This window comes from Cannabis sativa, chromosome 4 (assembly GCF_029168945.1).
Source record: "Cannabis sativa cultivar Pink pepper isolate KNU-18-1 chromosome 4, ASM2916894v1, whole genome shotgun sequence".
In the NCBI taxonomy this organism is placed as follows: domain Eukaryota; kingdom Viridiplantae; phylum Streptophyta; class Magnoliopsida; order Rosales; family Cannabaceae; genus Cannabis; species Cannabis sativa.
The window spans coordinates 73,910,572-73,926,198 of record NC_083604.1 but is presented as its reverse complement, the minus strand read 5'-3'; the positions used below and the strand labels follow the sequence as shown (position 1 = coordinate 73,926,198).

General features: G+C 33.7%; 2 protein-coding genes across 7 annotated transcripts; both read right to left on the bottom strand.

Annotated features, from left to right (window-relative positions):
• Window positions 1–4,388: 4,388 nt before the first annotated feature.
• Window positions 4,389–8,512, bottom strand: LOC115714902 (methionine aminopeptidase 1D, chloroplastic/mitochondrial). 3 transcript variants are annotated; one of them, XM_030643661.2, is made up of 10 exons: window positions 8,198–8,512; window positions 7,751–7,820; window positions 7,435–7,657; window positions 6,633–6,794; window positions 6,500–6,541; window positions 6,086–6,157; window positions 5,760–5,839; window positions 5,542–5,639; window positions 4,860–4,907; window positions 4,389–4,745 (listed from the first exon to the last, which is right to left on the bottom strand). In XM_030643661.2, exons 1-10 carry the CDS (start codon window positions 8,301–8,303, stop codon window positions 4,600–4,602), a joined length of 1,047 nt encoding a protein of 348 aa, XP_030499521.1. In that variant the 5' UTR covers window positions 8,304–8,512; the 3' UTR covers window positions 4,389–4,599. The 3 variants fall into 3 exon arrangements, with proteins under 3 accessions (XP_030499521.1, XP_030499519.1, XP_030499520.1); XM_030643659.2 differs by having other exon boundaries at window positions 7,435–7,681; window positions 8,198–8,487; XM_030643660.2 differs by having other exon boundaries at window positions 7,435–7,660; window positions 8,198–8,487.
• A 583-nt stretch (window positions 8,513–9,095) lies between these two features.
• LOC115715079 (DNA topoisomerase 1 beta) lies at window positions 9,096–15,173 on the bottom strand. 4 transcript variants are annotated; one of them, XM_030643875.2, is made up of 16 exons: window positions 14,826–15,173; window positions 13,038–14,413; window positions 12,714–12,908; window positions 12,460–12,540; window positions 12,226–12,285; window positions 12,019–12,113; window positions 11,744–11,900; window positions 11,491–11,616; window positions 11,053–11,133; window positions 10,841–10,931; window positions 10,608–10,741; window positions 10,305–10,373; window positions 10,130–10,219; window positions 9,886–9,989; window positions 9,620–9,788; window positions 9,096–9,500 (listed from the first exon to the last, which is right to left on the bottom strand). In XM_030643875.2, the coding sequence occupies exons 2-16, from the start codon at window positions 14,364–14,366 to the stop codon at window positions 9,432–9,434; spliced, it is 2,850 nt and encodes a 949-aa protein (XP_030499735.2). In that variant the 5' UTR covers window positions 14,367–14,413; window positions 14,826–15,173; the 3' UTR covers window positions 9,096–9,431. The 4 variants fall into 4 exon arrangements, with proteins under 4 accessions (XP_030499735.2, XP_030499736.2, XP_030499737.2 ...); XM_030643876.2 differs by having other exon boundaries at window positions 13,038–14,422; window positions 14,826–15,169; XM_030643877.2 differs by having other exon boundaries at window positions 13,038–14,380; window positions 14,826–15,169.
• Between the last annotated feature and the right edge of the window lie 454 nt (window positions 15,174–15,627).

Genomic DNA, 15,627 nt, shown 5'->3' with positions numbered 1-15,627 from the left:
TTATTATATGGGCAGATTAGGCCCAGGATATTGTAGGGTCAGGCTAGGCCCGGGTTATGTAAGTAATGACTATGATATGCCAATGTTGTGATAATGTTATTATTATCTATAGTATTGATATGATTATGTTATGAGTATGATATTGGAGTTATGATCTCTGTCTATGTGTACGGTGTGAACAAATAATATAGACTTGTATGATAAAGGTTTCCATATGTACAGTTATTTGGTTATAGTTATAAAAGAGCATGTATGATAATGCTAAAACTTAATAAATACATTAATGGTATGTGTGATATTATATGGTATTGTTTGATAAGCATTTCCTTACTGAGCTTTTAGCTCACCCCCCTTACTTTCCCCCTACAGGTATTAGACAGGGAAGTATGTATAGTGAGCAGGGTCGGTTACAGTACGTATCTTGTGAGCGGCTACGGGCGGACAAACGATCTAGAACGCCGGTGGTGCCTTAGTTTTATTTTAAGCAGTTGATAAATCTAACACAGTGGAAATGCATTATTTAAAATTATTTACTTACTGTATCTTGTTTTACAAATGAAGGATCCTTCTCTGTTGCATTACTGTTGTATTTAAATTATTATTTTTTTTTATCTTTTAAAATTATGCATGAAAATAGTATTTTTGTAAAATAAGCCAAAATAATCGGGGCGTTACAAAACATTATCAGTTGTTGCACTAGGAAACTTGCTGCCTGAAAACCTCCTTCAGTAGTCGAAACATGGAGGGCCAATAATGTCGTGGCCCGCCTGATTTAAGTGATGAATTTTAGGGTTTTAACCCTATTAAAAAGCTATATAATAGACCCTTTTGATACTTTTCAAGGCAACGGTGAGAGGAACAAAAATTTGAAGTAGAAAGTGGCTCTTAAAAATTTTATCAATATTTTTCGACGAGTTCTTCTCTTCTACTCTTTTTCTATGTTCTTAATTAATTGTTATCAGTTATATACTGTTAATTCCATTTTTGGCATATTTAATTGACAAAAATATTTTATTATTTAATGTATATTTCGGCTGGCATATATTGATATGGTTTCCATATTTGTGTAAATCTAAACTTGGAAGGAAAGTTGACTAGCTTTCCTATTTATGGAAATTGAGGTAAAAATGGTAAGTTTTGATTACACATTGATTCTTTGCTAACCAGCTGTTATTCTGATCTTGTGTTGAGTTTCCCATTTTCTAAGATCAGGTTTCTTGAAGAGAAAACCGGAGCTAGACTTTCCTTTTCTATAAAAGGAAAGTTGTAGTTACTGCCCACGATTCTGTAGGTACAGAAACGGAAATTCCTGGACTGATTGAAGAATTATTTTAGGGAAGTTTCTAGTGGGTTGAGGTCTTGTTCAGACCGAATGTAAGCTGTCTATGAGATGTATATTCATTATAAATACATCTTATAGTAGCTAGGTTTTGTATCTCTTTCATACACTTAGAATTATATTCATATCTTAAGGAAAGAGTGTCTTTGTTTTGTTAAACTCTTTTATTCACTTTCATATCTTAAGAAAAGAGTGTCTTTGTTTTGTAGAGAAGAGTTGTTCTACTCTTACTCTGTTTATTTGTTGTTTGTATTGTCTTGAGTCTGTATTCAAGTCTACAACGAAGAAGAACATCAGTGCACCTTCGGGAGAAGGTATTTACAAGCTTTCGGGAGATTGCTTTTGAAGTCTTGCATCGGGAGGATACAAGCACACCTTCGGGAGAAGGGTTTTTACAAGCTTTCGGGAGATTGCTTTTGAAGTCTTGCATCGAGATGATACAAGCACACAACCTTCGGGAGATGGTTGTATAGGCTTTCGGGAGATAGCCTTTAAGCCTTGAATCGGGAGGATTCAAGCACTCTTCAAGGTGATCGAAGGGAGTTCGAGCTCTTGGAGTTTTATCAAGATTCGGTTAGTAGGTGGAATACATCAAGCTTGCGGCATACAATAAGAGGGAGTCTATTTATGCATAAGTCAATTACTTTGTATTTTTGATACCGATCTAATGAATCTTATCTCTGGGCGTGGCCCCGTGGACTAGTAACAATCTGAAAGGATTGTTGAAACCACGTACAAAAATCTTGTGTGTTTTTACTTTTATGCACTGTTTGTTTTTCTGGGTTTCTCTGGAGTTACAGAGTTGCATTCTGTAACTACAGAAAACTGTTTTCAGTACCAGTTTTATTATTCCGCATTTAATTAATCATTTAATTAAATAATCAAACTGGGAATATTAAAATACGGAATTTCATATACAATGAATATGAGTAGTTAGACTTTCAATTAGGGTTATTAATGAAGATTGTTTAACACTTTATTTTAAGTTAATGTGATTTAATTCTTCTCCAATTTTCTATGTACATCTATTTTATTCGTACTTAATCTATTTTAATTACCTGACCATCAATTAACTATTTATAATATCAATACGAAATTTGAGAATTGAGCATTGATTATGCTATAGTGAAATAGACACAAATTTTGATATAGGACGAGAGTACCTATATGATTTGCGTAGCATTTAAGATTTTTATGCTTAATGTCTCCTATGTGTTTAAATTTATTGAGAGTAGAAAATTTGCATACATATATATCCTAGCCCGAACATAAATTTCTTTAGTAAATTCCCTATCACATGAAAGTTAGAATTTAGGAATTGAATTATTATAAACCATTTGTAAAGTAGATTTAGTTGAAATTAATCACCTTGGGTTTTAATCATTGTTAAACTGCACTTTAACTTATTTGTTTTCTTTTTCAATAGATTTTCAACATCTTTTCTTATTTTTATCACCAAATAGAATTAGAAATTAAATTGTTTGGTAATTAACTACAGTCCTTGTGGGATCAACCTTACTTTTGTGAGTCTATTACTTGTAAATGATATGTATACTTGCGTGCTAGAAAATTCATAACAATTTTTTAGCGTCGTTGTCAGGGACTGTTTTAGTTAATATTAAATCAATTAAATGTTATTCTAATTTGGTTTCTATTAGTTTAATTTTAATAATGTTTGTATTATATGAGTTTTTCTTGCGAGGTACATAATAAATGCTACATCAACATTAGCTTCAAAGTTTTTCTCAACAATACAATGAGCCATTCTATGCTGCTTGGGGAGATTTAATGCATTGGTAGAGAGAAGTTATCACAATTTCTCAAGTGGGTATCTTAATCTGTTCTTTTATAATGGATTGGATGATGAAACAAAAATTTTAGTAGATTATGGAGCAAGGATAACTCTTAAGTCTTTGTCAATAAGAAGCAATGATGATATAATAAATTTGTTGAATGACATGACAGATTTTGATTATCAATGGCATTAGGATCCCTCACTTTAGGGTTGGAGTCACCAATACCCTCCTTATTGCCCAAACTCACCCCAACCCAACCATTTGAGAAAGAGGAGAATACACTATCACTTGCAGAAAAAATTAATCACTTGACAGACATAGTAAGATCTCTATGTGATAATTTAAGGGTACATGATTAGGAGTATTTTAAGGACAATAACTCAAATAACGAAAGTTAAGAGAGTTGTTTGAATAATGTAGAAGCACCATTAGTTGAATACACGAAAGAGATTGGGCCTATAATTGAAGAGCAAGACCCATTGAAAGTGGTTTTAACTGAAAATTTAGGTACATTAGATGCTTAGTTGACAAGTGATGATATTGATTTTGTGACTGAAGCAATACCCACCCATCCTCAGTGATGAATTTATTTGAAGATAAAATCATAGTCATCGGTGTAGAGGGTCATGAGCAAAGCAGGAAAGAGGTGTCATTAGAGGTTGAATCACTTGTAGTTATTGATTTGAGTTCGTCAACGCTATTATGTTATGAATTCCCAATAGATTCTTATTTTCCATTAATGCTACTTTCACCATATTAGATCCTCAACAAGCTACTGAAGGTTTCTCCCCAAGCATATCATCAAAAGTCTTGTGTTGTTGGTGCTACTTTTGGAATAAACTCATATCATGCCAAATTTTAAGGGCATTTACTATGACAATTTTCAAGTTGTCTTGCTTATTTTGGACAGTATCCGCTAGTCCATGTGGCATGAACTTCAAGTATGTTTTCTTCTCTTTCTTCTTAGATCTTTATGCAATTTGGATTGTATGTATTATCAGAAATATTAAATCCTTGCTATTCGTCCTTTTAAATGTATGTTTGGCTCGTGTTGTGAAATAGTAATATCCTTCATAGCTAAATATACATTTCAGATATAAAACAAAGTTACTTATTGGAAAAAATTCGTCATACCTTAGACTCTGATTTTCTTCCGCAACCAGTCAATTTTCCAAAAACAGAAGAAAAAAACAGAGACAAAATTCTAATCAAGAAACCATTCCTTCTTGTTGTGGCAAAAGGTAGACTTGATCTTTGTGCACTTGTAAAAGAACCAAGTGTTTCTGTTATATATTATAACACCATACAATTGATATACAGTTTCTAACACCAATGATAAAACTAGTAAATGTTACAGTACCTCAACCAATATTGCAAATATTAAGTCTTTGTTAGAGGCAACAAATCCAATCAGCTCTGGAGACCAATTTCCCAGAATACAGAAAAATCAACAACAATTTTTTCCTAAGCCTGGGTCAATATCTCAGCTCCATTCTCTGTTATTAGTAGGGTGTGTTCAAACTGAGCTGACAAGCTTCCATCTTCCGTTACAACTGTCCAATCGTCATCCCACATTACGGCGTTCACGCTACCCATTGTTAGCATCGGTTCTACAGAATTTTACCACAAGGTGAACGTATTGGTTATTTACATGAAAGCATAGAATAACAATAACAGAGCAAAGCATACAATTACCATAGACAGTTAAAGAGTTTAATTCTTACCAATGGTGAAAGTTTGATTCAACACCATGCGCCCTTTATCATTGTTCCCTACAAGTAATCACACAGAGGTGTTACATCAAACCAAGTAGTGATATCCAACAAATATACATAACGTAGATGAGAGAATCACAAAATTATTGGCAAACTACCAAATCCTTTCTAGACAAATATCGAAATCACCATTGTAAATACATCCCTATATATCTATATATATTAGACAACTGAAAAAGCTTATACACATGCATGAAAATAAAGAGAGGGACCACCTTGTTAATGATAACCTATATAAGAATAGCACAAGGACAACTTGTCCTTAGTAATATCATATTGAGAAAGTTATTAGGCTTAACTCAACCTAAGAAAATTGGCTTGTTAGGAGAGAGTTTCCCTCACCTTATTTAGTGGATCAGGTATATTTCACCAGCCAATAGAAAGAGTATCATAGGCTTACAATATAGAAGAAAATTCCTTAAAGCAGTAAATATTACCAACTTTTCCAGTCAAATGGAATTTTGTTTATAAATTCCCTGTAATTCAATCTTTTGTGACTATTATTTATTTGTCATATAAAAGATAAAAGATACTGCTGTTTTATTTAAACAACCTAAAAGGGGAACAAAACTACAGCAAAAACACAAACTTTATCCGAACAAGAAATTATGGCAATGGTAAGCATTATTACTGAAATGGAGAACAACTGGATCAGCATGAAAAACGCGGCCAACCCCATGACCAACAAACTGCCGAACAACACCATAGCGATATTTATCTGCATGATCACTTAATGAAGAAGCACATTAACTATTAATACAGAACTGAACGTGCAAAATGGTGACTTTATTTTGCATTAAAAAGGCACAATGTGAACTGGAATTAAGAAGTGTTTAGTATATGCCTTACTGTATTGTTTTGCCGATTTTCTTGAATTCCACTCCTGGTGCACAAATTGATATTGCTTTATCTAGACATTCTTTTGTTACCTACAACATTTCGTCCGACCAAACTTAAAATAAAACAAAACAATTAAGGTATTATTCATTAAAATCAAAACCTCATCAAGACGAAGTCCAATACTCATCTTATTTTTAATCCTAAAGTTTAGAGTTGATTATTTACTTTGAAGATTTTTAATATCATGGAGCATTCATCTGTTCAAGTAGAAAAAGTGATTAATATTATGCTAGTATAAAGTCTAAGGTTGAAAATATTGAAGAAGAGACAGCTACCCGGACTAAGTTTCTGGCCTCCTCTTCAACTTCACCACAAAAGAAAGTTGCTGATGTATCACCATGATACCCCTGTAAGTGTCAATCAAAGGAAAGAGTGCAAATAATCAAATTCAAACTTGAAGTGCTGCTGAACACTCATTATGCCCAAGGTTAACAATAACAAATATGAAAGATACATGAATACAAAAATAAGTAAACAGCCGATCACAGTACATTTCTTTCAACGAATCAACCCTGACCTTCCATTGCTTTCACATTTTCTTTCAATGAAACATTTTATAATATGCTTTCAAGATGGCCATAGGAACCAGAAAGAAGGACGATATGATGTGTGGAAGTCAGCTTAAATATAGAATTGCATGGCCTATTTCGATGCATCAAAGTATAATGCCAAAAGATGAAGATACTTACATTCAAGTAGACAGTAACATCAATATTTATTATATCACCATCCTGCAAATTCATGTAACATAAATCATTGTCATTCTTCTTTTAAAAATATTAATTTAGAAACATAGAGTTCAGTGATGAGTAAAACATGGACCTCAAGTGCACGGGAATCTGGTATTCCATGACAAATGCATTCATTCACTGATGTGCATACACTCTTAGGAAAGCCACCATATCCAAGAGGTGAAGGATAAGCCCCGTTATCAATAATCATTTGATGAACAGCTTCATCAATTTCATCAGTCTTTATGCCTGGCTGCCAATACAAGCAATGACGAAAACTTTCACACAGTACATCCTTACACAACAAAGTCACAGACCATGTTTACAAAGCAGTCATTTTTTTCTTTTTTTTCTTTTCTTTTTTTGTTTTTTTTTTTTTTTTGAGACAATCACACCAAACATAGCATTATTTATCCAATTATCAAATCCCTATCATGGGGTTAAAGCTTTGTAGCTACTAAGTGTAATGTATGTAAACACTACAAATTACTCACACATGAGCAAATATGGGACAAACACACACACACAAAAGTTTCTTTATTTTTTTTTTTTGATAAAAACACACCAAACATAGCATTTAAACAATTACGAAAACCAGTAATTGATTGTAAAAGAGAATAAGAATAAAGAATAAATGTTTCCCTTTCCTATCCATCCATGTTTGTATTTACAAAATAACTAAAATTGGAAAGGAATGAGTAACTTTTCACTCCTTCCTACTGTAAACAAGCTCACAAATTACAATCCTCAACCATACACAAACCAATTATTCAACAATCAGAGCTAGATTACAAAACACTTATTAAAAAAAATGGTTAATGGGATGGTAACAGCTATGATCATACATAATTACAACATATGACACAGAAGAAAGAAGAAAAAATGTTTGTCACCTTGACCAAAGTGCCAGCATATTGTAGAACCTGTGCAGCAAGCCTTCCAGAAGCTCTCATGCATTCTATCCCCTCCTCATCATGAACCTCAGCTCCACTGGCAATGCCAGGAGGCTTCTTAGATTTCACATAAGGTGGCATTAGAACATGATCAGGAACAGGTCTACGAGGTGAGATCTTTCCAGGCCTTAATGGTTTACGCTTTGTATTGGGCAAATCATTTCTGCTAATTAAATCCATAAACAAACTACCAATCTTTTTAAAAAGGAATATCTATGTGAAGTTTCAATAGCTATAGTAGCATAGCATGGATTACCTTCTATTAAATAAGAGATTGGTCAACCCAGAAAATGTTCTTGATAGCTGCATGTACACATGTTTTCTTCCTATGTTGTCACAATTTGAAACATGAGAATCCATCCAATCATTATAAATATATCAGTCAAGACTTACATGCACTTAAAAACTCAGACTACATAAATGAAAGTTAAATAGTTGTGTCTCTCTCACTCACTCACTCACTCAACATGTATGTATATGGTTTTGCCCGAATTCATATTGTAAGAATTACAGTAAATTTTAGTGGAAATAGTTGTATTGGTGTTAAATACTAACTGCCCTTTTGCTTGAAGCTTGGAAATTTAAAGATTTTGAGGCTTTTTAAAAGCTTGGAACCTGAGTACTACTGTATCAAATTCAATGGAGATTGGGGAGAGAGAGAGAGAGAGAGAGAGAGAGAGAGAGAGAGAGAGAGAGAGAGAACCTGTGTTGTAGCGAAAGATGTGGTGGAGAGGCTGAGAGGGCGGCGAATGTAGAAAGTGAGTAGAAGCTACAAGGGAAGACAGCATCCTTGGTTGAGCAGCAGCCATGGCGGTGGTCGTGGTTTGCTGCTTATAATTTCAATTTTCTATTTTCTATTTTATTTTCTTCTAATTCCTTTTTTCTTAGAAAGAATTCCTCTTTTGCTTTTCCCTCAAAAAAAAAAAATCCTCTTTTGCTATTATCCCATTTTAGTATTTTTTGCTCCAAAAATGTTATCATAAGTGAAAAAAAAGAGTTGTCCCATTTTAATTAATTATTTAACTGATTAATATAGTCAACTCTTATTTCCTTATGAAGGGCCACTATAAAAGCTGCTTTGCGATTGAATGGGCTAGGCCTAACTCTTTTCCAGGGCTCATGAAGCAAAAGCCCAGCTAAGCCCATCCTTTGCCATACATGCAACCTTTTTTTTAAAAAAAAAAAAATCTATAATAAAATGTCATAGATTATGTGTTTACATTCTTCTATTTTACTTTTAATTGAATATAATATACTATATCTGTACATTTATACTATTACTATTACACATTATGTTAATGTAAGTTTTTTTTTCACTGAACAATGTTTTTTTTAGAAACCATTTCACTAAATAATGTAACAGACGTAAATTTTACATATTTCTGTCATTTATTTATTCAGTGAAAATAGCATGTACAAGACCACGAACATACATATTAGTTAAAAGCAAAAGAAAAAAAAAGAACATAAATCGAAACTGATAAATAAGTAAAAATAATCCAAATAAATAATTTAATTGAAAAAATTTAAGCTTATTATTGGTATGCTACCTGTTTACAATCTTAATATTATCTAACATAAATAAAAAAAAAACTTTAGAATATAAAAAAATTGTTGTTACTAAGAGTTAGTCAATGTTATTTCAAAATCATTAGTATGAAAGTCCAAATAAACAATTGATAACAATTTCTATTTGGGAAAAGAAAGAAAAGAAAAAATAGAAGTATGAAGAAAAAGAAGGGCCAACTCTGCCATCATCATTAGATTAGATGTACAATAGCATTAAATTTCCGCTGCAACAATTAAAGGGGAAAAAAAATGTGAATATCTATAATTGAACAAGAAACAAAGTTCTTTCTCCTCCTTTTCTACTTTTGGGGCCTTCTCTTGGTAAAAGGCAGAGACGGTTGGCGCCGCTCATCATTTAAATCCGAGTATCAGAATCTGAAGTCCGGGTCGACATCCATTGCCCATGCAAACTTTGCCAGGAGAGACTTGTTGAAAATCTATAACAAAGGAAGACAATTGTATCAAGTTTCTTCTCTATTTTCTGAACAATCAACATAAATGATGAACAAAATTGATGGAAAAGAATGCCCACAGGACCAGAAACGCTTGACATTACCTTCTCAATGGGAACCTCATGTCTTTTGCACCACGCAACTGTGATCCTAGGGTCAAGGTAATTGATTTTTGATGTGCCTAACGCCACTGTTTTCGTATCCTCTTTGTTATGCATGTCCCGTTTTATTTTCTCTATCTTTGTGTTTGTCTGAGCTATCTTTTTCTCTAACCTGTAAAAATAAATCAAGCCGGAGATAATAAGGAAGCATATCAACAAGACGCACACAATGACACAACTATTAGATGAAAAATGTCAAGTGACATTACGCTTCGGGGCTTAAGTTTCTCTTTGTCTTTCCATCGGCGTCTTTCAAAGGAGGCTTTCCTTTTCTTGCCCTGTCTAAATCTACCTTAAGCTCTGTAAGAACATCCTGCAACCAGAATAATGAAGTTCGCTCAACATAAACCAGCAAAGGAACATCACATGCCTCCATAAATATTCATGCAATGCAACAAAAGAAAACATCTTTGGTGTAACTCCCATTCTACTAGAGAGATATATGACCATTACCTCAAGTTCACGAACTTTCTCCATTAGTTTTGTCATTTGTGCCTCATGCGATTTGGATATGGTACGTTGATGGTTACAAATGATAGCAACCTGAAACAGAACCCAAAATCCTGTGAGAATTGCTTAAAATAATGGAGAAACAGTGAAACTTCGTAAGAGGAGAAATTATTTTCACCTGCTTGTTTGCAGTATTATAAACAGTCTTTTTCTCTTCAAGGTCTCCATCTTTGGTTTCTTGACTCAACTACCAAAATAATAAATAAATAAAAATGATGAAAACGTCAGGATTAAAACTAGAAGTAAAATTTGATAATAAGACTAGCAAGAGATAAACTATCACTAGACAAATTCAATAGAGAAACTACATGAGATTTATCAGAGAACGCAGATGTAAAAAGTAAGGGGAAAACAAAGACTTGAACCAAATCTAGGAGCACATTGAAAGAAAATAAAAAATAAGAGAAAATAACTATCTAACCATATCATCCAAGGTAATCGAGGCATTAAAAGTACGGAAAACTTTTGCTGTAAGTCCAGGCATGAGCTCTTTAAGATGAGCATTCAGTTTACTGGTATCCAGCAAGTCAAAAAGATCATCGCCCCCCTTTTTCCCTGAAGTAGCAGATAAACAAAGATAGTCATCTGAACTCCCTTACCAATTATTAAAAAAGAAAAAGGTGTGCAACACTTGTTAAAAAGAAAAATACCTACCAGATTGAAACTGCATGATTGCTTTATAAACAGGAAGTTCAACTTCCACAGTGTTTTCGTATCTGATTGAATCTTTACCGAGGAAGTTAAACTGTGTATCAAGAAATAAGAATTAACTAAATATTGCCACTTAACCTAGTAAAATTAAGAGCAGTTTCACGTGTTAAAATTAAATAAAATAATGAACTCAACAGAAACTTAAACCACAATACCTCCAACTTGTTGGGGGGTATTGGTTTTACATTCTCTACTTTCAATGTACAACAACCAACAGTATCTGCTTCATCATCATCCTGCAAAGCATGAGATCATAATGTCAGTGATGCCTTCAGTTAACAGCTAGGGGAACTTAAAGATGATGTAGAGAAACATGTTGAGCAACTTAAATGATAAAATGTAGCAGATTCGAGCAACAAATATAAATCAAACACCTTTCATATTTCTTTTTCCTTAACAAGGGCACAAATAAACAATGACAAAAATGTTAAACTGAAGAGCTGTCACGTGTGGCTCTTTGTCCCATCTAATTCCTCTATTAACAAGTGGCACACATATACCATTGATAATTTAAAAAAAAGAAAATTTCGTTCAATTAGAAACAATTACAAATCTAACTGTGTAAATGATAAAAATTGGACTGGTTGTCCGACCTTCTCATTCCCAGCCCTCAGAGCAAGTTTATCAATAAGATAGGTAGCAACTGCTATTTGTCTCTTCGTCACATCTCTGCTTGTAAAGTCCTTCGTGTACGCAGTTCGTATATTCTGTATATAGCCCTGCACTCAAAAGAAACACGAAATTTGACCATTACACAAATGCCCACTCTATGATCTTATCGCATCCAAAATTACCCCATGTACTGTTCACTACCCAAACCTTTTGCAAAATTTTCTACATAAGTACCTTCAACATCCTTGCTTTCTCATATTTTTCCTTGTCACTTTGCCCTTTTAAAGAGCTACTAGCCGCCAGAAACACATATTTGAATTCTTTTGGATTGATGGGATCGTTCCAGAAAGCTAACCATGTTACAGTGTTGTCGTGCCTTACTTCTTTCCAACTGCCAAAAATTTAAATGTGAATTTTCCAGTACACACACAAGGGGAGAGAGGCATTTTTTAAAAAAAATTACTATAATCTTTTCTTGAAAGAAAAGGCAAAATAATGAAGAGCAAAACCTTTCACCAGGGATGGGGCATTCTGGAACTGGAGCATCCTTTCCTACATTTATAGTGACATCACTTGGCCGAATTCGTCTTTTCAGCTTTCCAGACTGAAACCAGAATTAAAAGCAAAAGGAAGTAAACATTAATATAGATTAAAAAAAGGTGCAGATGCAATACAAATTTACACTGACTATTGTATATGCAGAACTAAGAACAAACCTTTGGATGCTCCCCGCGACCTCGGAATAATCCAGGCGGTTCAACTCTGAAATTACCAACCTGAAATTGCAAATAAGATAAAACACATTCTCTTACAACCCTTAAAGCATGCAGCTGAACTAAAAGATGAAGGAGATCAAACAAGAACCTCCTATATTTTTTTTTATCACATGGTTAGAGTCCCATAACCCATTACCCCCACCAGAGTTGTTCCAAAGAAAAAAAAAAGTTAACCTTCTCTTTAACACCATCAACAATAGCCCACATATATTTTTCCTCTTGTTTCAGTTTTTCCTCCTTCAAGGCTTTTTTCTCCTGCGTCAAAAAAAAAGTTCTACATTTTCAAAATCTATAACAGGCGCACAAGTAATTAAGGAAGCCAATAAAAAGTATTGATTGGATCCTCGATGAGAACTGATATTATACGAAAAGAGATCCGATCAGCTTTAAAAGTTAACATGTGAAAGCTTCATAGTTACAAAACTTACATCCGAACTCATTTGTTTCTTCTTCTCCTTCTCATTTTGGTACCAGTCATATATTGGAGTAAAATCACATAAGTCTAATTTTTGAATTATATGGCCTTTGCCAAGTAACTTTCGCCAATCATTCCAGAAATTCTCTCTGAAGACCTTTTTAAGTGCGTATTCTGTGTCTTTCATGACTGCAAACATTGTAGCAACCTGCACAGATGACAGTTCAAAGGTAAGTTTAATAAAAGATATAAATAACAAACAAAATCAATAATTCAAGACATTAAAATATAAAAATGTGGATAAAAGACATTTTAAAAAGGGCTTAGAAGAACCCACCTCCTCCTGTGCAGGAGTTAAGACAACTGGCTTTCCGTTGTAAAGCATCTTTACCCCATGAGGTTGGTAGGGAGGAGGGAAAATAACACCATTGTGTTCCAAGGTCGTCCATTTTTTCTGGCCATCACCAGAGCTAGGAGACAACTTAGTTGACTTGGAATATTTTGAATTTTTCACCACCTTTTTAAACTTGCTATTTTTCTTGAATGAAGAAATTGTTTTTGTGACCTTTTGCTTCGAGGTAGATGTTTTATTATTTGAGGCAGGAAGTGGCTTCTTAATTCTTTGGGCAATTGGAACATGATCATCATCATCATCCTCATCATCTACCTTGGATTCAGCCTTCACTGATACCTGCTTATTTTTCACCAGTGCAGGTGAATCTGAAAGCTTTGGCTTTTTAACCGAAGAAGTATCTTCAGTCTTCACTGATACCTGCTTATTTTTCAACAGTGCAGGTGAATCTGAAAGCTTTGGCTTTTTAACCGAAGAAGTATCTTCTGTCTTCACTGATGGCTGCTTATTTTTCAACAATGCAGGTGAATCTGAAAGCTTTGGCTTTTTAACCGATGAAGCATCTTTTTCCCTATCCAAAGGCCTCTTCATATTAGTGTTTAGAGGTTTTTTCCCATCTGTCATGGTGGAACCATTCTGTTTACTTGTACTCAACAGTGGCTTCTTATCACCACGATCGTAAGGCTTACTACCTGATGTTCCCGCATTGGATTTCGGAAACCTATTGACCAAAGGCTCATCATCCGAGTCGTCCTTGGGGTTTTTGACAATACTCTTTGTCATTGGCAGTCCAGTGGTTGGATTTTTAAGACTCTTATTGCCCTGACTTGTCTTTACTCGTACACTTAAAGGTAAATCATCTTCCATATCTTCAGAGTCATCCTCCGATTTTATAGGTTGTTTGGCAGAACTTCTTTCTTCCTTAACAACACTAGACTTATTTTTTTCGGATAAAGATTTAGACTGGCCAACTAACGAATTAGATGTAATTGAATTTGCTACTGGAGACTTCACTGGTGTGGTCCTTACAGTTGAAGCTTTTGGACTGCCAATGGGGGACTTCACCACTGATGATGTCTTACTTGATTGAACCACCTTACCCTTTTGGGAGCTGGAGTTTATACCATTCATACCCATTCTTTCCGAAACCGGTCTTGCTGACTGTCCATCGGACCTCTGTAAAACAGGTCTCTTTAATTCTGCATTCAATTGGTTCTGCCTGGATGTTGAAACACTCCTCTTAAAACTTAAAGGCTTTTCATCATCAGAATCCTCATCACAAAGACTCGGTCTAGCAGGAGCCTGAACAGCCATTGTCCCCTAATATTCTGCTTTCGCATGTATTATAATCACATCAATTTCTGCACACACTACTACCCTCTTAGAAAACCAACCAGACCAAAAATTTGTAAATAAAATATCAACAACCCTTTGGCTAATATTATCTGAAAACCACACACGCACATACAAAACAACAACAACCTAATGAAGATATCATAAGAACCAAACACAGTTCACCAAGATTATTGTATAAACTAAAGCCCAATAGCATAAATCCAAACAAAACAAAACCAATATTTGAAACCCGTTCAACACCCATTACAGCTAAAATTGAAATGAAATACCTTTTCAACAAACAAGAACCAATCTTTATGATTAAACACAGCACCGTAGTAACCTTCAAATTTCATTTTACCACCCTCAAAATTTATCATTTTCACAGCACAACACAGTAACACAGTAAATAAGGAAAAAAAAAAATACAATTATCACCTCAGACAGCAGAAGAAGACGATCGAGAAGGCTAGAGATGAGTGTTCAGAGAGAAAATAATGAAACCCTAGGTTAATTTTAGGGGGAAATTGGTTGAGGTTTGGGATCCAAATTTACGTTCCTTGTTGAGAAATTATGTTGTAGAGCAAAAGAGAGGTAGAGAGGAAGGCGAAGAGGTCCGTAGTGGTTATCAGTTGTGAGCCGCCGCCGGCAAATGATATCTTGTTCGTCGTCGTCGTCTTCTTCTTCTTCTGGGTTGTAGCGAAGGAAGAAGAGGAAGCAAGGTCGAGACAAGAGGGATATATATGACATATAATAAAATATTATGATTTAAGTTTTTTAAATGTATATATGTAGCTTTTTTTTCTTTTGGGAAAGAAATGTATTAATCAAAAATAAATTAGAGATTTTTTTGTATTATTATCACACATTTTTTTAAGAAAAAAATATTATTACACAATCTTTTTAACATTTATAATGTAACAAGAATAAATTTTTTGGTTTTATCATTAGAAAAAGCAAATCTAGTGACATTTTGGCATAAAATATACTTTTTAATTGTTGAGAAAATTTTGGCTTGTGTTTGGATTACTAGGTCCTTGTAATTACTACAATATATTAGTAATTATATTATATTTAAAAAAAAATAATTAGCAATGATTATATTGTATTTTAAAATACAAGATATATTTAGATATGAGATAGTAATTATTTATGAATTTATAATATTTTATTTGGCAAAATAAATAGTAATTATATAGAAAAATAATAATTTTTAGTACTTAATATTTAAAATGAAAAA

Excerpts from the sequence above, each read along its gene's own strand:
- LOC115714902 (XM_030643659.2), bottom strand. The coding sequence starts at position 8,303 with ATGGCTGCTGCTCAACCAAGGATGCTGTCTTCCCTTGTAGCTTCTACT. Across the intron at positions 7,682-7,750 it reads AATCTCTTATTTAATAGAAG|TTTGTTTATGGATTTAATTA; the intron begins GTAATCCATGCT and ends AAAGATTGGTAG. Across the intron at positions 6,542-6,632 it reads CAGATTCCCGTGCACTTGAG|GATGGTGATATAATAAATAT; the intron begins GTCCATGTTTTA and ends ATGAATTTGCAG.
- LOC115715079 (XM_030643875.2), bottom strand. The coding sequence starts at position 14,366 with ATGGCTGTTCAGGCTCCTGCTAGACCGAGTCTTTGTGATGAGGATTCT. Across the intron at positions 12,909-13,037 it reads TAACTCCTGCACAGGAGGAG|GTTGCTACAATGTTTGCAGT; the intron begins GTGGGTTCTTCT and ends TCATCTGTGCAG. Across the intron at positions 11,901-12,018 it reads TGCCCCATCCCTGGTGAAAG|TTGGAAAGAAGTAAGGCACG; the intron begins GTTTTGCTCTTC and ends AATTTTTGGCAG.